Consider the following 19,456-nt stretch of genomic DNA (forward strand, 5'->3'; position numbering starts at 1 on the left):
ATTTCTATTTATGAGGAAATTTATCCAAAGAAGAAATGGATTTGATGAGCCCAGCCCGTCTTTACAATGGCCTCTCTTCCCATTACCGTCATGTCGATATGATACTTGACGTGAAGGAGATGAAAGGAGGGTAAGGGGGCATGAGGGAAGGCAGGCAGGGGCCTGGAGTCCCTCCGGGCAGGTTCTAACCAGGCCTTTCCTCTGGCTAAATCCTCACAGGCAGTGTGCACTGGCAGACATGGTTAGGGCCACCCACCTCATTCCTCTGTGAGACCCTAGCGTGGTCCCAAAGACAGGTGACCTGAAACAGCATTGCATCAATACCTCCCCTGGGAGTCATAGACTCTCCAAGGTCTTGACAGCAGACCAAGGTAAGATTCACCCCGGGAACCTAAGCATTTATTGGGCTCACTTTCGGAGCATGGTGAGGGGTTATAGTCATGAGTGCGGGTGACCCCCAAGCAGCCACACTAGAAGGTGTTAACCCGGCATGGATGATGGAGTTCCCCTAGTTAACTTCCCCCAGCCTGTATACTCTAGCATCCCCCTGACCCCCTGAGGACATGCGCAATTAAGGCTGAACTGTTTGCAACTGGCTGGTAAGGACGGGAGGGAGCCTTGGAATCCCAGGTGAGAGCTCAGTGGCCCTCAACACCCCTTCTCTAACCCAGATGACCTCTAGCAAGCAGGCCTGGCTTTTTGCAAGGAGGATCAAAACTTTGCCACGAAGGGCAAACCTAGGTCACCCCAATTCATGGAGCAACCTGCTCCTCACCTGGCCTCTCCCCCTGCGGTGGTGGCGGGGGACGAGGGAGCAGGGCAGCCTCAGAGACAGTCATCCCCAGCCCTGTCCCTCTGCTGTCCCCTGGGTGATTAAAGAGGAGGTGGAGGAGTGGGATGTCATTACAGCTTTTTCATAATGCAATGTTGTCAGCGAGCCCTGGGCCTCTGGGCACGGCTCGGGCCGCCTCATTTCTCTTCCCGGCTGCGGAGGCTCCGAGGCTACTCGGGGAAAGGCAGGCTGCAGTGTAATGAAAGGAACGTCCAGGCAAGACAGCTCATCAGCTGCTCTTCAGAATGATCTAAACTTCTTCCCTTGGATTTAAATCTGCGTCCCCAGTGGCCAGAAACACAAAGCAGAAGATGAGAGAGAGCCGAAATGAGCACTCAGGTGCCAAGAAGCCGAAGGGAGGGGAGGAGGCTGGAGGGCTGCACTGGGGTTGCTGAGTGAGCTGCCCGGATGCTGGGCTCCCGCCAGACCCCGGCCTGCTCTGGCTGCTCTGCCCCTTCCTCCGCGGCTAAGCTGTCCTGAATGGGGAGGAAGTTTCGGAGGGTACCCAAGAACAAACTCCAGAGACCACCTCCTCCTGGTTTGCCTGAGTCTTTCTCAGACTAGCATCCTGGGGGGCGTGGGAGGGGGCACAGTCTCGTTTTCTCTTCAGTTCCATTTACTCCATATACTTCATTACCACAGTTGTTGGGGGCAGAGCCTGGGTCCTAGCAGAGTTACATGCTACACTCTGTTACCTGCCCTCAACAAGCCAATTAAACAGATATGTAACACTGAAAAGCAAGAAAGGGAGATTTATTCAAAATGGCCGCATTGGGAAGAGGAGCAAATAAAGAGGTCCAGCGGTCTACCCGCCCACACATTCATCTCTAGGGTCCTGACTCGACGCTTAGCTGTAAACAGAGGGCAAGGAGCATGTGTACCCAGCAGTCCTGGTCACGGTGCGGTCCTGCCCATCACTGACCCATCATTGTCTTAGCTTCAGGCTCTCCTACAAGGTGATGTGACAGGCTGTCAGGACTGTGTGAAGTCTCTTTCCAGGGAGACATGCTCCCCCTCTGACTAGTGCCTGGCTTCAGTCTCTTCTTCTCCCAATAAGAGACTCCGGGAAAACTCCCATTCCTTGGGGCGGATTGTCTGAACCATCTGATTGCCAAAGGGAGAGGTGGAGTATCACTCTAGAATAACTTATCCCAGAAGCTGGAGATGGCTTAGCAGTGAAAAACGTGCATGTGTATGCGCGCGCGCGCGCGCGCGCGCGCGCGCGCACACACACACACACACACACACACACACACACACAAGACTTTTCTAGAGGACCCAGGTTCATTTACTAGTACCAATATTGAGAGCTCACAATTGCCTGCCACTCAGGTTCCAGAGACCCTGGGAGTACCTGCACTCACTCATGCCAGGGTAGTTACAGCTCCAGTGAGTGACTACCTCCTGGGTGCCAGGCTTCCAGACAGCGAGTGGCCTGTTCTGTGAGGCAAAAGGGGACATGCGCTGAGACTGCTGTCTTAGAGGAGCAGGGACACCATCTCGGGCTGAGGGCAGTCGATCCCTGGAGCACATGATGAGCTATCTCGGCAGAGTGTAGGACCTCTGGATGCCCAACCTCTCCAACCTGCCTGGACTACCCAAGTGTGTTTAAAGGTACCCACTCACTGTCAGCTAGATCTTCCTTGGGGACATGAGGTGACTGTTCTGATACCTAGGCAGGGTCCCTCCCCTTCTCGGGGAGCGTATCTGTGTGTTGGAGCCAATCCTCCCCTCAGTGGGTTAGGCTGAGAGAGGAAATTGCGGCTAAGCATTTAATTCCCTTTTAATGTTTACATTATTAACACCAGCATTACAAAACGATATTTTTACTTTCACACCATTTAAATGTGCAATTCGATGTCTAGATTACTGGGATCATTACAACTTGGAATCCGAAGCTGTGCTCTCTCTCATAGCTCTCCCTTGCTAATGCCTGGTTTCTATAAAGAGCGATTAGGGTTCCCCAAATACCCATTCCAAAAGGCTGGGGAGGAGGGGCCCCAGTGGGGCTTTCCGCTGAGCCAGGAGGCTGCATTGGCTGTGAAATGAGTGACAGCCAGCAGGTGGGTGTTAAAATGGTCATCAACTCCCCACAAGGCTGGCACCACTGAGCTACATTCCAGGCAGTGCCCATTTATGTGCCCTAAATGGCTCTGGGTGATTGACAAGCTACTGAGCTCAGAATCTAGCTCAAACCACCCACAGAGGGGAAGGGAAAAGGCCCTAGGTAAGACAAGGTCAAGTGGACCCTGGGAGCCCTTGGAACATGATATATAAGAGCCTACTCCCTGCCTGTGCTGGCTAAGGCCTGCCAGGAACATATCTCATGCCTGTGGCTCACCACTACAGGGCTTTCAAAGATGGAGGGGCTCAAATCTGAACTCTGCCACTTCCCAGTTGGTGATCCTGGCCAATCTTAGCCTTTCTGTGCCTCAGTTTCCACCTCTGAAAAAAGGAGGTAATAGTGGCACTTGAACCATTGTGGAAACTGTAAGTTTAATCTGTGGGTAACATTTGGTTGTTGTATTAATTTAGCATGTAATTCCCACTTTCTTTATTTATGTCAAGTTTATTTATTGATTAATTTACCTATTTTGAGATAGGATAGCACTATATAGCTAGTTGTGGCTGGCCTGGAACTTACTATGTGGATTAGACTGGCCTTGAACTCACAGAGATCATCAGCCCGCCTCTGCTGCCCAAATACTAAAATTACATGTGTGAGCCACCAAGCCTGGTTTATGTGGTGTTAAAGATGGAACTCAGGGCCTCATACATGCTAGGCAAGTGTTCCACAGAACGTAGCAGCAAGTGTCTTTAGACAGGCATAGAGTTCCTGTCTCAAAAATAAAATTACATTGATTTATTTTCTGTTTATATAAGTGTGGATGCTCCTTTACCAAAGCTCATGAGTGCCAGTCCTTTGCCGCGTGGGTCCCAGGGATGAAACTCAGGTCATTAGGCTTGGCAGCAAATGCCTTTACCTGCTTTAACCAACTTACAGGAAGGGATCAGTTCTCTCTTCCCACCATGTGGGTCCCAGGAATTGAACTAAGGTCCTCAAGTCTGGCGGCAAGCACCTTTACTTACTGAGCTCTCTTGCCAGCTCCATATATTTTTTGAGGAGTCTGGATTGTGCGCCCCGCACCTGTGCAACTTTATATTGCTGCATTTGGGACGCAGAGCAGAAGGTTCTCAAGTTTGAGGCCAGCCTGGGCTATTTAGCAGAACCATGGGGACTGAGGAGATGGAGCCCAGCTGGTGGTGCATGCTTTTAATCTCAGCCCTCAGGGTAAAGGCAGTCGATCTCTGTTAGTTCAAAGTCAGCTGGGTCTATATAGCAAGTCCAGGACAGCCAGGGCTACCCAAAGAGACCCTTTCTCAACTCCTGCTCTGCCCCTCCAAAACAACCACAAACACCCATACACATACACAGAGGATTTGATTTGATTCCCCAGCACTCACATGACGGCTCACAACCATCTATAACTCTCATCCTAGGGGATCTGATGCCACCAGATGCACAGGTGGTGCACAAATATACATGCAGCCAAAACACCCATTCTGATACAATAAGAATAAATTGATGAAGTCAAAATAAAAACATGGAAGAGAAGGTGCTTCCGTATATTGCCTAGCCACATGGTACCGTCTTAGTGTGCAATCTCTGATGTTCTCATGACGAAATCTCCTGACAATGTTCTTCTCGTTTTCCCCATCGTTAAGCAGAGCTTGGCTGTATTAGGCAGTACTGTGGAATACAGAGAAAGAAACATTACCCAACTGTAGAGGAAAATGGGGGGGGGGATCAGGGGTGGCTTGGCAGTGATAGGATGCAAGCCTTGGGCGGATGTGGGAAGGAGGCAGAGGGAGAGGTTTCATCTGAACGGATCGGGATCGGTGGGTGGTTTAAACAGGGAACAGTTTTCCACAGCTCCAGGGGTGATGTTCAGAGAGAGGAATTAGTGAAAGGGAGTCTTGGCTGGGGCACTATGCCAAGGCAAGGTGCTCAGTGGTTGTGGCCCCCAGAAAACATCCCTGATTCCCATCAGGCTCTAAGCCCTGTCACAGCCTCACCTGTCACGGCTCTCTTAGTAGCCACAATGTTGGATGGCTTTCCTGAGGTCAAAGGGCAAAGTTGGTTCATTTACTCCTCAGTTCTAGGCGCTGAGGGCGGGGTTGGAAACCACAGTGCCCACCCCAGGTGTGACTTTGAAGAGCACAGCTGACCTGGGGCAGAGGTGGGGAGACTCCCTGACTTAGGCAGCAGGCAGAATAACTTGATGGCAGTGAATGGTCAGCAGGCAGAATAACTTGATGGCAGTGAATGGTTTTTCGTTTCATTTGAGGAGAGGTTGAGAAAGGTGCGGGGTGCCAGGGGAAGTTCAAGCCTGCCTGCCTCCTCCTGGTCACCCTTTCTCGGCTTGCTGCAAAGCAAGGTGTCCCGCCCACCAGCCCTCCTCCCTCAGCCTCAAGAGTTTGCTCCCTATGTTGTGAAGGCTGACAGACCTAGGCTGGAATGTGGTTTTGCTCACTCACTCATTCATTTATTAAACACAAATTTCTAGGAGCCAAATGCAAAACAAAATATGTGAAATTCTTTGTTTAAAATATCAAGAGGAACCAGGTGGTGGTTTAATCCCAGCATTTGGGAGGCAGAGGCAGGCAGATAGATGTCTGTGAGTTCCAGGACAGCCAGGGCAATACAGAGAAACTCTGTCTCAAAAGGAAAACCATATGTGTATATGAAGAAGAAGGGGGTCGGCTGGCAAGATAAGGTACTTCATCGGTGGTATTTGTGCCTATAATCATGGGAGGCTGAGGCTGGAGGATCTCAAATTCAAGGCCGACCTGGACCACGTAGCAACAAGCACCCTGTTGCTTACATGGTACATTTGGGACTGAAGAGATGACTCGGTGGGTGGTTAAGGGCCTTTGCTGTTCTTGCAGAGGACCCACGTGGTAGCTCACAGCTGTCTGTGATCCCAGTTCCAGGGGATCTGATGCTCTTTTCTGGCCAGGAAGGCACTTGGTGCACATAGGCAGATATTCATACACATACAATAAAAAATTTTAGAAATTAAAAGACAGTACATTTTATGTTATATTTTGCCATAACAAAAATAATCATCCTTGGGGCTGGAGAAATGGCCCAGAACCCACATGCAGCTGTGGTGCAGAGACATATATGCAGGTAAACACTCATACGTATAACATAACAAATAAAATAAATACACTATTTTTTTTTTTAAGTTTTCTAGGCTGAAGCAACCTTTTTGGTACTATGTATGAGGTGAGGAGTACATTGGAGAGGATGAAGAGAGAGGGATGGTAGCTGAGAAACTGTAGCAGAGGTCCAAGTACTAGAGACAAGTACTGGGCAATAAGTGTAGGGTCGGGCAGGTGTGTGTGGACCACCAGTGCCTGCGGGAGATTAAGTTCAAACACACCTTCATCCAGTAACAACCTGTATTTACATGCAAATGTTTCCCTTAGGCGGAGGTCTCGGGGGAAGCTTTTTCAGGCTCGAGCTTATGAAGTCATTGAAAACGAAAAGCAAAGCTGTCTCCAGGGTACACCGCGCCTGCTTTGCCCCTGGGGGAGCTGGGCGAGTTCCAGGTCGGAGACCGAAAGACCTCAGGGCTCCCACTCACAGGTGAGCAGCGCCCCTGCCTGGAGGGCAGCAAGCCGTCGGCGGAACCGCGCATGTCCGCCGGCCGAAGCCCGCGCGCCTCAGTGCGCACGCGCGGTCCGCGGCCTCGACTCCTCCCCCAGGGGCGGGGCAAGCGGGGCCCAAGATGGCCGCTCTCCGCTACCGTCGTTTCCTTAAGCTCTGCGAGGAATGGCCGGTGGACGAGACCAAACGGGGCCGGGACTTGGGCGCTTACCTGCGGAAGCGGGTAGCACAGGCCTTTCGGGAGGGAGAGAACACCCAGGTGACCGGAGGGGAGGAGGTGGGAGGCGTCGAGCGAGGGGCGGCGGCGGGGCGGGGAGGGTGTGTGCGCGCGCAGGCGTCGGCCCCGTGACAGGGCTGCACGTGTGCGAGGTACCCACCTTCCTGCTACCCAGGGACGTCCAGATGCCACTAGAGAATCAGCTTGTAAGCGGGGTGGTTCCTAACGCCACGTTGTTGATGGGTTGTGAGACCCCGGCCTTGGTTCCCTGATCAAGCACGTTGCCACGAACGAGGTTAGGTTCCAGGGAGACAGCAGGAATTAGGTGAGGTCTTGCTTTTTTTTTTTTTTTTTTTAGATTTGTTTTTAAGATTTATAATGTAGACAGTGCCCCGTCTGCATATATTCCTGCCCACCAGGAGAGGGCGCCAGATCTCATGACAGATAGGCTGTGAACCAGCACCATGTGGGTGCTGGGAATGGAACTCAGGACCTCTGGAAGAGTAGCCAGTGCTCTTAACCGCTGAGCCATCTCTCCAGCCCCACCCCATGTGGCTTTGGATGAACAGGACACAAGGAACAAGTAGACGCATAGGACAGCCCCAGTGAGCACTGTGATCACAGAAAATGTGGTGTTCCTGGGGCTTGCCTGAGGAACATACATAGGTAAGGCTCAAGGCCCGAAGACAGCGACCTCTGCTCTTCAGGAAGGGCGGCTGGGCCAGACTGACACGTTAGAGAAGAGAAAGCAAGCCAGGATGAAGGGCAGTGAACGGTGTGTCCACAGCTAAGATTGGAAGCTGAAGAAGAGCAGGAGCCAGGCACCACACAGTTTTTGTTTTTGTTTTAAATGTGTTTGGGTATTTTTGCCTGCACGTATGCCCCTGCACCACGTTGGTGCAGCGCCCACGGAGGCCAGAAGAGGGCGGTGGATCCCCTGGAACTGGAGTTACTGGTGGTTGTGCGCCACGCGCCCACCACTCCAGTCCTCCCATTCGGTCTTCAAGGCCCTGACTAGGAGTCGGATCTTACCGTAAGGCCAGTGAGAAGCCACTGGGGACATTTAATCAGGGGACTGATGTGACCTGGTTTTAAAAGGTTTCTCTAGTGCTGTGGCAAATGGGTTATAGAGGCCAAGAGAAACAGGGAGGCTGCAGAGGAGCCTGCTGTGGTACCCCAGGAGGAGATGCTGGCTGTTTGAATAAGGGTGGCGGCACAGGAGATGGAGGTAACTGGAGCAGTTCGGATTGTGCAAGTCACATTAACAGCATGGACGTGCAGGCTGTGGGGTAGAAGGAAAGAGGAACCAAGGACAGCACCTAGATTTTCCCCCTTTTCTTTTTTTGGCTTGAGCAGCTGGGTGCCATTTACTCAAATGGGAAAGACTAGATGAGGAACAGGTGGGGTGTGGGAAGAACATCGCACGTTTGACATGCCGAGTAGACATTTCCAAGTGGAAATGTCAAGTAGGCAGGAGGTTATTTAAGCGTGGGGCTTAGGCAAGAGGTCAGAGGTGTCAAGTGAGATGCACAGCGCATGTACTGGCTGAACAAATAACCCGTGAAAGCAGACTATGACCTGCCAGGAACATGGGGATAGTGCAGCTAAACCAGCCCACTTTACGAGTGAGGGCGTGCCAGTGGCATCCTCATGACTAGACTGCTGTTAGTAATGTGGATGGAAGTCTGGCCCAGGACTTCTGTGAGTCAGGGGAGGTCCTCACATGGTGCTTAGTGGTCTTCACTGAACCAAATCATACGGATCTTGAGGTGAACCCCGTGGGCTTTCTAGAGCTGTGCTCCCTGATTTATAGTATGAGCTTCCTGAGAATAGAGATGAAGCCCCCGTCCCCATTCATCCACCATGTCTGATCTGGTTCTTGGCACACGAAAGCATCCAGTGAATATCTGAATGAGCAAGCAATTGGTTGTGGGTTGTGAGGCCAGTCATCTCCAGTCCGGTTGGTTGCCCATGGAGCAGAAGTTGGAAGAGGTGCTGAGGTGGGAGGGCAGGCTTTTGTGGCCTGCATGCAGACTCACGTGATAAACTCCTTGGTTTGAAGCTTTCTGTGTATGGAGTCCTAGGCACTGCTCCTCAGCCCCAAGTACCTTAGTTGGGCAGCCAGAGGCTCGAGGGAGAGATTGACACTCACCTACTTGATTGTTAGCTTAACGCAGCCAGCGGGGAGGGAGAGCTTGCTGTTTGGGAGATGTCATCCTTTGTCATCACCTAGGGACACAGTTTCTGATCCGCTGAGGCCCACACAGACTTGAGTCATAGCTGCAGATGCAAGTCAGGGCTTCACCGATGGTTCTGCCACAGCTGATGGATGTGTTCCTGGTGGAGTGAATTAGGGTGTCGTGGTGGCAGTGGACACATTCCTCAGGACCTTTGTCGTAGCTCATCCTGATGTCACCTGAAATTGAGCCTGCCTGGGCTTAGTAAATCTTGGTGGTAATTTTTGGAGGGAGCAGTCCTTGGCTGGGACAGCGAACAGTGTGTGAGTCACTCCCACCTCCTCCCCCGATCACTTAGAAAAGACCTTGAGAAAGAAAGGTGGTTCTGAGAGACGCTTCATTAAACAGCAGAAGGCGGGATGAGACTTGGGGTGGCTGATTGCTGTGTCCCCCACCTTCTGCCACTCGTCCAGAAAGCGGCACTGGGGTAGGTGGAGCAGCTTTGCGGAGACCCCATCCTCTCGGCCTCTTGGCTTCCTGTGGTCTAACAAGGACATCACAGGTGCTTGGAGCACTTGGCCCATCTCATCTGGTCTTAGCCTTTGTGCCGCCACCACGTGAAAGTGGCCATCACTGTCCTGAACCTTCATTGAAATCACATCAGAAAAGCAAACCAGCTGAGCCAGGTCCCTTGACGCCCAGCCAGTGCCCTGGTCTGTGTGTGTGTGTGGGGGGGGGGGGGGGGACAGGCATCAGCAGGTCCCCCGTGGTCAGTCCTCTTGAGAGACCCCTGTGAAGTTCCTCTGTGAACCTCGAGTCCCTCCCTCCCTCCCTCCCTCCCTCCGTCCCATTCCCTGCTGGGCCAGAGAATGAACCACCTCTGGCACTCTGCTCTTTGCCTGATCCCTTCCTCCCCAGTGCAGCAGGAGGAAAGGTGCTGCTCCTGCTTGGCGGTGGCAGGACACCAGTACAATTAGCAATTGAGACCGCAAGCCTGAGCACAAACCCTCCTCCGCCCCCCTCTAAGCTGCCAGAGGTTGCCCTTCCGGGCTTTTCTCGGGCTCACCCCAAACCCACTGGGAAGGGAGATGGCAGTGGGGAGCCGGAACACACGGACCTCCTCTACCACCTTCCCTCCTGTTGTTCCCTTTTGAAGTTCATGGTTATGGGTCTTGTCTCCATTGAATAGGTTCCTTAAAAGAGTTCTCATTCCCTGCAGCACCAGAGCTTCACAAAAGAATCTCGGCGTGGGGGAGGGGCGAACAGCTGTGCTTATTGACCGAACTGCAGGCAAAGAGCAGATCGCTCCGAATCGGCTGCTGGGTGGCGCTCCGAAAGCTCTGCCAGCCCAGCCTAGCCAGCTCAGGCCAGCTCGGGGAAGGGTCTGGAGATGCTGCTGCCTGTCCTGCACAGGCTGTGGCAGTTGTGTTTTATGAAGGGTTAGATGATGGGCCTAGGGGAAAGATGTCAAGCTTTGCTGGGTTTCTAGCAAAGAAACAGTCCCCACACCTCCTCAAAGGGAATCCAAGGTGTGTAGTCATCCAGCTGAAGCCTGAGCCTCTGCACCTCAATGGGGCCTGGCATATGACAGCCACAGAGAAGGCATCTTGGTGTTGTTGGTGTGTACTTCAGCCACCAAATCAGATTTGGGGGTGTGGTCTAAGGACAGATTGTGCTCTTTGTGACCTGAAGGCTCTACAGAGGTGGGTTGTGAGGACAGTGGTCTCTCGGACACTGTCTTTACTCACCTGGGTTGGAGTGGGTGTACGTGCATGGCTGTTCCTCTCAGAGCTCCTCCAGTGGCTACCACTTCCTCAGACATATTTGGAACTGGCCTGCTGCCTCCTGGGCATTGGCAGGAGCTCTAAGCCTTCATTGCGGGCCAGCTCTGGGTATCCAGGTCCAGCCTGGCTTCCCAGCCTTGCCTCTCCCCACCCAACAGGATAGCATGCTCAGCACCCTGCCCTCTCAGGCCCTTACTTTGCCTCCAGAGCTTGTGTCTTATCCTTGAGACCTAGTGACTGTGAACTGCTGTACCCCACACCAAAAACCCAAACTCAGCTTGCCAGTGGTCTGGTGGCTCCCTGCCACGGAAGCCCTCTCTCCTGAGAATGCTTGGACCACCTACTACTCAAGCTTGGATGAAGTAGGGACTGTGTCTGCTCTGTGCCCTGTGTGACACTCCATCCTCACTGCCACCTGTCCTGTCAGCTCTGCAGTGCTGCTGTTCCCTGACTGTCACTCAGTTCCACACAGCTCGAGCCGTGGTTTTCAGTACGCATGTCTCTAGTCCCCTCAGCCTGACTGCCTGCTTCTCCTGTGTGTCCCTCACAGGCTGGCCCCAGCAGTGCACTCCACAGTAGGTGCTTGAAAAAGGAACATCCAGTCACACTGGCAGGAATGTGCTCCCCGACAGCATGGCTCGTGTCAGAAGTCCATTACAGAGTCATGAAGCCTTCTCTTCACAGAGCCTCTTGGACCAGATCCAGCCCCACCTTAATTAGCTGAACAGTCTGTGGTGCCCTCCCCAATGTGCTTATGTTTCCCGTGTGTGACTGGAACAGGGGCCGCTGTACAAATTGCTGTCACCACCCAAAATTCAATTTTGAAAATTGAAATCAGTGCCTACGGCACTGATGTAGATTTGTATGTATGAAAGTTTAATATGGTAAAGAGAAATTCACTGACGGCTGAGCAGGGAAATGCAGAGGGAACGAGATGGAGCTGTAAAGGGCACTTGTCTCGGAGCCTCCGTTTCATTCGTGTTCAGGGAACAGTGTTGAATTTTTCATAACGCCCATGTGTGGCTCTTTTTCCCAAAATGTCCATAATCTCATTAGGTGCAAATGCAAAATTCAGGTAATTTAAAGCTGTGTATGTAGGAGGCGTTCCTGAAACCCAGAAGACATTTCAGAAATGCTGGGTGTTCCAGGTTCCAGAGTGTCTGTGCTGGGATCTCTGACTGGAGTGTAAGGTGTAGGTAGGCGTGGGGTGAGGTTTCGGGAATGAGACGGGATCCCGTTGATAGCTGTTAAGTAGCAAACAAAACTAGATTTTAATTGCTGAGCTAGAGTTAAATGTAACATGGATCCTGGAATGGGACTGTTCTTGCTGTCTCTCCTCAGGCAATAAGAATTTGATAGAAATTGGCATATTGCAGACTCCCACCACCTCCACTGGGCTGCTTCTACAGCCTTCTGTAATTGTAAACACCTGACCTAGTGGGAAGTTAGATGACAGATAATTTTGCATTGTGTTAACTAGACCCCCGGGGATGGCCTTGAACTCACCATCCTCCTACCTCCAGAGTTCTGAGATTACGGGCCTGAGGGACAGAGGGCACGGAGGAGGTTGCGGGTTCAGGGTCACTTCATTTGTGCTCTCAAGGCCCTGTCCTCTGCATTCATCCTGGCTGCTGCTGTCGTTGGGCGAGTGAGCTGACAGGGTGAGACTCCCTGGTTGCTGGGGAAGAAGCAGAGCAGCTGGGAGAGGATCAGGGCTGCCTCTGTGGGGAGACTGGTTAGAGTGTGGATTTGCCCAGGAGAGGTCTGGGAGGGAGGCAGCCTGCGGGTGGGAGGGGTGGTGCAGATGAACAGCCTTTGGCAGAGCCCCCTTGCCTGGCCATGGAGTGCTTAGTGCCCAGAGGTGTCAGGGTCAGGTCCAGTGTGGGCTGGCAAGGCCTCCATGGTTCCTGCCGACTTGCCCCCATCCCCAGCCACACTCCTGCCAGATACACTGGCCACTCAGGCCCACTCCTTGCATCCTTCTGGGCTGTGTTCCAGCTGATCTCTGCTGGGGTGTCTCTCCATTCTTCCTTGGTTCCCGCTGCACTGGCCATGGCACATTACACACCCCTGTGTGCTTTGTATTGGTCTGAGCAGTGTGCTCTTCCATGTTTGTATTGAAAAGTTGGCCCCAGCACTGTGCTGATAAGCCTGACGCACGCTGGCCCCATTCCCTGAAGTTCCAGGCCAGGAGCAGCCAGGAGCCCCCTTCAGCCTCACACCACCCTTGGAGGTAGGGCTATTATTATCACTTCTTTTTTAAAAGTCAAGTTCACCAGTACACCTGAAAAGTGGCGGTGCGTGAGAGCGGCTGAGGCCCAGGGTGAAAGGTGATTGGCACAGGACAGTGGACCGCAGTGGGTAGTCCTCTGCCCTGTGAGGGTTTCCCCAGTGGCCAGGATTGGACTGTGGGCACAGATTATTAGATAAATGGCATCATATCAGTATTAGTTGTCCTGCATGATTACATGAGAGAACATCTGGATCCCAGGAAGCCCAAGCGTAATCAGATGTTCACAAGAATGGGTGTATTCAGGGAACGGAGAAGGAACATGGCAGCTTTCTTTAAGTGAATGGGCAGAGGGTCAGTGACTTGCACAACATCTTATAGCTAGTGAACAGTGGTGCCAGGGTCCCACCAGGGCAGCTGGTCCCCACTGTCATGCAGTCACAGAGGCCTTTGCTCCCTGCAAGGCCCCTGCTCACACCAAAGCTGTGCATGGAGATACTTTATGTGGGCTGTGGAGTTTGTAAATGGACAGTCGGCACAGGTGTGGAGAGCACAAGCGGAGGAATGACCTTTTCTGTTTGGTGTTTAGGTGTCATGTGACTGCTGTTTGTGAGTGTGCAGCTGCATATGTGGAGGTAGGAGTGTGTGAACATTTGCACATACACATGTGGAGGTCAGAGGACAGCTTCCTCTAGTACTGTCCGCCTTTTTCTTTCAATTTATTTATTTATTTTGAGGCAGGTTCTCTCTCTGCCCTGGAACTCGCTGAGTAGGCTAGGCAGGCCAGCCAGTGAGCCACAAAGATCCACCTGTCTCCATCTGCCTAGTACTGCAACTAATTATGAGTGTGTGCCTCAGTACCGAGCTTTTACACAGGTTCTGGGGATTGAACCTGCATCCTCATGCTTGCAAAGCAAACACGTTAACCACAGAACTGTCTCCCTGCCCCTGTACTTGGCTTGAGACAGGGTTTCGTTCTGTATCCTCGGCCCAGAGCTTGTGGTTTGTGTCTTCTGAGTAGCTGTTAGCCACGCCTACTCGAGAAGCAGTGTGCCAGCAGTCATGGTGGCCCACACCTTTAATCCTAGCATTCAGAAGGCAGAGGCAGGAGCCTCTCTGTGACTTCAGTGATATCCTGGTTCTACGTAGTGCGTACTGAGTTCCAGGGCAGCCAGAACTACATAGAGACCCTGTCTATGTCCCCCACCCCCACCACCAAAGAAGCATCAGTGTGCCAAGTACTTCCTCCCTCTGTTCTGTACCCTGAAATTAGTTAAGTCTTTGTCCCATAACTGACCCCAGTCTCTACTCAGCCCACAGCTCTCTCTCCTCCGGTGGCTTTCCGGACAGCCCCTGCCGACCTTGAGCGGGTACATCTGGTAGAAAGGAAAGCAGGTCTGGTGCTGCGTTGGCTGAGTGCCGGGACCTCATTTGACACACAGGCAGAAGAGGGCTGTCTCGCCGAAATGCTTAACTCCTGATTTATTTATATGCTTGCTCTTCAAGAAAGGATCTAAGTCAGAAAAAAGCCATCATTTGAGTTCTGGGAAAACTATAAAAGACTTTGGCTCTGAGGCCTTCAGAATTCCTGGCAGAGAAAAGTAATGAGGTATATAGACAGATGGCAAGGGTGGAGGAAAGGGAGGGTTAAAGATGAGTCTTCCTAGCAGAGGCCTGCCTCCCCTCTTGGACTGAGCATGGGCCCTCGGTGTTTCCTCCTGGCTGCACACAGCCGAGTCTGTCTTGGTCCCACTTGCTTCACCTGCTTTGCAACATGGCTTCCTTTCCTCTCTGACTGTGTCCGCTCTACAGGCCAGGGTCAGCTAGAGCTCTCCATGTAGCCCAGGCCTACTTCAGACTCTCCCCTGCCCAAGTGCTGGGACTGCGGTGTGCCTGCACCCCAGATGGCTTTCTCCCTTGCAGTCTTAGCAGCTCCTTGCTTAGAGATGAAAGTGCTGGAGGCTTCGTTTCTTCATTTGTTGTTGTTTGGTCTTTCATAAAGAATATTTAATCGCCGGGCGGTGGTGGCGCACGCCTGTAATCCCAGTACTCAGGAGGCAGAGGCAGGAGGATCTCTGAGTTCGAGGCCAGCCTGGTCTACAGAGCTAGTCCAGGACAGGCTCCAAAGCTACAGAGAAACCCTGTCTCGAAAAACCAAAAAAAAAAAAGGAAATATTTAATCTACATTATACTGATCTCATTTCACAAAACGTGCGCCCACCCCTCCTCTCCCTTCCTCTCTCCCTCCCTCCCCCCACCCTCTGCCCTGACCTCAGGCAGACCCAGGTGCTCTGCAGCCTCCATGGCTATACCCTGCCTCCTCTCCTCATTTACATAGTCCCTTCCAGCAGGAGGGCTTCTTTTCCCCTGCCATCTCTTGAGCTTCCTTCTGGATCCCTGGAGCCCACACTGCCCCCCAGCATGTCCTTTGCAACCTGCAGCTGGCATGGTGGTTCCCAAGGTGCACAGAGCTGCTGAACACTTGTTTGCTTTTTGAGGGCTTAGGGATCCTGCAGGTTGAGGGTGGGTGAAGTTGGGCTTTTCATCCACTAAGGTGGCTTCTCCTACTGGGAGCTGGAGGGAGGTTTGCTTCCCACAGAGCTGGGACTCCAGTGCTTCCTCTGAATGCATTATTACACAGAGCCCTCCCTGGAGGTGTAGGTGCAGCGAGCGGCCACCTCCTCCGCTCACTTCTCGGGGCCCACTGTCTTTCAGGTGGCAGAACCCGAGGCCTGTGATCAGATGTACGAAAGCTTAGCACGACTGCATTCAAACTACTATAAACACAAGGTGAGTGGGTGCAGGCTTTGGTTCCAGCCTCCGATGGGAGGGCCAATCAGAACGGGTGAAACCTGATTATACGGTGTTTTGTAAATTGTGGTTCACGTGTAACCAGTACTTTCAGCTAAGCCAACAATGGTGCCTGGCAGAGGCCTTTAAAGGTCTGCTGAATAAAAGCCACGGCTTCTGTGCGAGCATGTGCTCCTGTTCATATTTCCCACTTGGTGATGGAATTGATGTCACATGCTGATGAAGATGGAATACTGGAACAGCCCCTGTCACACCTAGCTCTGCTCCTCCTCAGCCTTGACATGATTACTGTCAAAATGCATGTAGTGTGGTTTTTTCCAGACTTGAAAAATATGTTCAGTAGCTCCATAAATAGACATGACCAAATGGAAGAGCCTGTGTGCAAAAGGATTCCTTGCAAATGCCATCTGAGTGTGGTCCTGAGCAGCCCTTTGGGTGTCACCTGGGAGCTAGGAGTTAGAAATTCTGAGTCCTGGGCCTGCCCCTCGGTTCTCCACAGTTCTGGCTTGTGTGTGTGAGTCCTGGCCTCCAGGTGGCGCTGCTCCCCTCATCAGGTTCTGGCTCAGGTGCCCAGGGCCCAGGTAAATTGCAGCAAGGCCAGTGTCCTGCAGAGTAACGTGTCCCTTCTCTCCTGTCCCATGCCAGTACCCTCGCCCCAGAGACACCAGCTTCAGTGGTCTGTCCGTGGAAGAATACAAGCTGATCCTGTCCACAGGTAGGAGACATGGCTGCCCTCCCTGGGTGGTTTGCTATGAGCTTGAAGGAAGAAAAGGATTGCCTAATAAACAGTTTTGCATGATGGAAAGCCTGGAGGAATAGCTCCGAGGAAACCCTAAGCTACAGGTCCCATGTGTTTTAAGCCACAGAATATGGGAAAGGTCAGAGGCATTACTTAGAAGAGAAAATCATCTTCATACTTTGAATTCAAGACTGGTGCCTGGGAACAAGGGACCACATATTTGCCAAATGGAAGTCATTGGAATCAGGATGGAAGGAAAATAATTTTATTTTTATGGTCCTAAGGGGGCTTTATAAACAATGAGGCTTTTAATTAAAACAAAAAGCCATTCAGTAAATGAGTATGGGGATATCCGCCTGTGAGTTATCTGTCCCAGGAGATGTGGTCTGCAGGTTCGATATGCGTCTAACGAGGTCTGTTTAGGACTTATGCTAGAACCAGTTGGTAGGAAGGAAGCCCCTGCCAGTCAGCCCCTCCCTATTTCCCATTTCCATTGTCACTGAAAGGGGTGGCAGGGGTGGGGGCAGGGCCAGAGCAGGTAGGTACTGGAAAATTGCTATTTTTACTGCCAAGGATATTGTATATAAAAATAGGCTAACCTTTTCAGTGAGGGCATGGCCCTGAAATGCTGGATGTCTGGTACTCTAGAAATTTCTACTTCCTTTTGGCAGTGGAGAGTTGAATTCTTACCCTTCTGAGCAGATGGGAACCTGTGGCATCTGCTGTGCTTCAGGAGAACAGGCTTTGCTGTGTGGCCAGGCCTCTCTTTATTCCCACATCCCTGATGGAGTGTCTTTGAGGGATCCTGAGAACGAACTTAGCATAGTCTGGGGTGTTGTCCCCTGTCGTCCCTGTCCCCCGCTCCCACGCCTGTGCTTGTCCCTTCTGCTAGACTTCAGGAAGCCTCTGGGCGGGTGGCGGGCAGCATGTTAACTTCTGGTCTGGCTTCCAGTTAGCCCAGGAAACTCCAACAATGTGTGCACAGCAGGCCTCACGTTTTTGTTGTAACTGTGTGGAGTCAGTACCACCTGAGCAAGGATCCACATACACAGAGGACCAGCCAGGCCTGCGGTGTGGCCACCTTAGTGTGTCAGAGGGCAGGGATCCCGGTGTCACACTTGGGCCTTGTTTGGGGATCTGGGCTTTGTGAAGTCGCAGGGTGGGAGGCTGTGCTGGTGGCTGCCACACAGTGCCCCACGCTAATGTGGAGCCACTACCCACACAGTAATGCCAGCCAGCGCTTTTGTTAAAACCAAGTCCCTAGAAGCTAGGCAGCACCGTGATAGCATCTAAGCCTAATATCTATGAACTATAAAATGATAGGTCACAGGCCCTTAGCTGGGGAGAGGTTTGTTTTATTTGTTTTGTTTTTCTGAGACAAGGTTTCTATGTATAGTTTTGGTGCCTGTCCTGGATCTCACTCTGTAGACCAGGCTGGCCTCGAACTCACAGAGATCCGCATGGCTGTGCCTCCTGAGTGCTGGGATTGAAGGCGTGCGCCGCCGCCACCACCACCCGGCCTGAGCAGAGTTCTTGGACTACTATAGCTGTCTGCCCCATAGATATGAGCCATGTCCAGAGACACTTGTGGTCGTGGGTGGGGCCATGCTGGCCTTGGTGGATAGAGGCCAGAATGCTGTTGGGTGTCCTGTGCACAGGACACCCTGAGGAAAACCACCAAACCCAAACTGTCAGCTCAGGGAAGAACTGCTGGGATCATGATGTATGTGTGTTAGGGTGGGGTTAAGACAGGGTTTCTCTGTAGCTCTGCTGTCCTGGAACTCATTATGTAGACCAGGCTAGCTTCAGACTCCCAGAGATCTGCCTCCTGAGTGTTGAGATTACAACTGCCTGGCTCATGTGTGTGGCTGTTAAACATGGCTGTCTGCATGTGCACATACATACATACCCGCCACCACCACCACCACCACCACCACCACCACCATTACCATTGTGAAAGGCTGACATTACCAACCTGATTGCCACAAACCCAGCTTGGGAGGTCTGTGGTCTTGTCCTAGTTCTAGAGTTGAACTCAATATTGCAAGGGTTCAGGGACTCAGGGTGCAGGGAGGCATCCATCCCTCTCCCCTCCAGCCTGCAGAGACCCATACTGCTGAGCCTGGCAGCTCCTCATCTTAATACTTCTGGAGCCAAGGGCTTGCCTCCCTCTACCTCGGTGCCTATAGCTAAGGTAGACATTAGAGTAGCCCAGCTTGAAGAAAATTCTTTGCAAGTTCATGTGGATTGGGCAGGAAGTGTACATCTGTGGTGCTGAGGGGGTGGTCAGGTAACCCTTACGCGTGTGTCCCATCACTGCCTGGAATGTTTCAGTATAACCACTGAACTGCCTTTCACCGTACAGACCCAGTGCCTAGGGCACTAGAAAGCGAAGTGGGCTCTCCTGGGGACAGCCTGTGACATCAGCGTTCTGTCTCCCCCTGTGCAGACACCCTGGAAGAATTTCAGGAGATGGATAAGAGTGTGTGGAAGAAACTCCAGGAGAAGTTTGCACCCACGAGGCCAGAGGAGAAGCATAAAGCCTGGGCTCGGGTCTTGTCCCGCCCACGTACCTGACCCTCATCAATAAAGCTGCCCAGTTTCTCCACTCTCCCTGTTTGGAACTGACTCACCGGCCCATCAGGGGAAGGCCCTGTCTGCCTGAGCAGGGATGCTGTATAGCATATGTCAGGGCGTCTCCCGAGCAGAGGGAACATAGGACCCTCCCAGCCTGAGGTCCACAACCCAGTGAGGGTCTTCAGGCTCCCTGTGGTGTAGGAGCAGCTGGGGAGACACCAGGATATGCAGTTAAGTGTGGAGACGGGCATCCTGTAGCAGACTTCCTGCCTGGTCCTCTACCACAGACTCAGGACAGCTCAAGTCTCTCACTCCAGCCCTGCAGAAGTACACATGCCCAGAACTGGGTGCCGCGTTGGCACCAGGCAGGTTCTATGGAGGGCTACAAGACACACAGGCCACCTTACTGCAC

At 52.3% G+C, this 19,456-nt stretch overlaps 1 protein-coding gene across 1 annotated transcript; it reads left to right on the forward strand.

Moving 5' to 3' along the window:
- Positions 1 to 6,587: 6,587 nt before the first annotated feature.
- Positions 6,588 to 19,078, forward strand: LOC118569454 (ubiquinol-cytochrome-c reductase complex assembly factor 2). The gene is made up of 4 exons (XM_036167216.1): positions 6,588 to 6,768; positions 15,633 to 15,707; positions 16,374 to 16,443; positions 18,917 to 19,078. The coding sequence occupies exons 1-4, from the start codon at positions 6,631 to 6,633 to the stop codon at positions 19,042 to 19,044; spliced, it is 411 nt and encodes a 136-aa protein (XP_036023109.1). The 5' UTR covers positions 6,588 to 6,630; the 3' UTR covers positions 19,045 to 19,078.
- Positions 19,079 to 19,456: the final 378 nt, after the last annotated feature.

This window comes from Onychomys torridus, chromosome 18, assembly GCF_903995425.1.
Source record: "Onychomys torridus chromosome 18, mOncTor1.1, whole genome shotgun sequence".
NCBI classification, from domain to species: domain Eukaryota; kingdom Metazoa; phylum Chordata; class Mammalia; order Rodentia; family Cricetidae; genus Onychomys; species Onychomys torridus.

Coding starts and splice junctions, on each gene's coding strand:
- LOC118569454 (XM_036167216.1), top strand. CDS start 6,631: ATGGCCGCTCTCCGCTACCGTCGTTTCCTTAAGCTCTGCGAGGAATGG. Junction 6,769..15,632: donor GGGAGGGAGAGAACACCCAG/GTGACCGGAGGG, acceptor ACTGTCTTTCAG/GTGGCAGAACCCGAGGCCTG. Junction 15,708..16,373: donor CAAACTACTATAAACACAAG/GTGAGTGGGTGC, acceptor GTCCCATGCCAG/TACCCTCGCCCCAGAGACAC.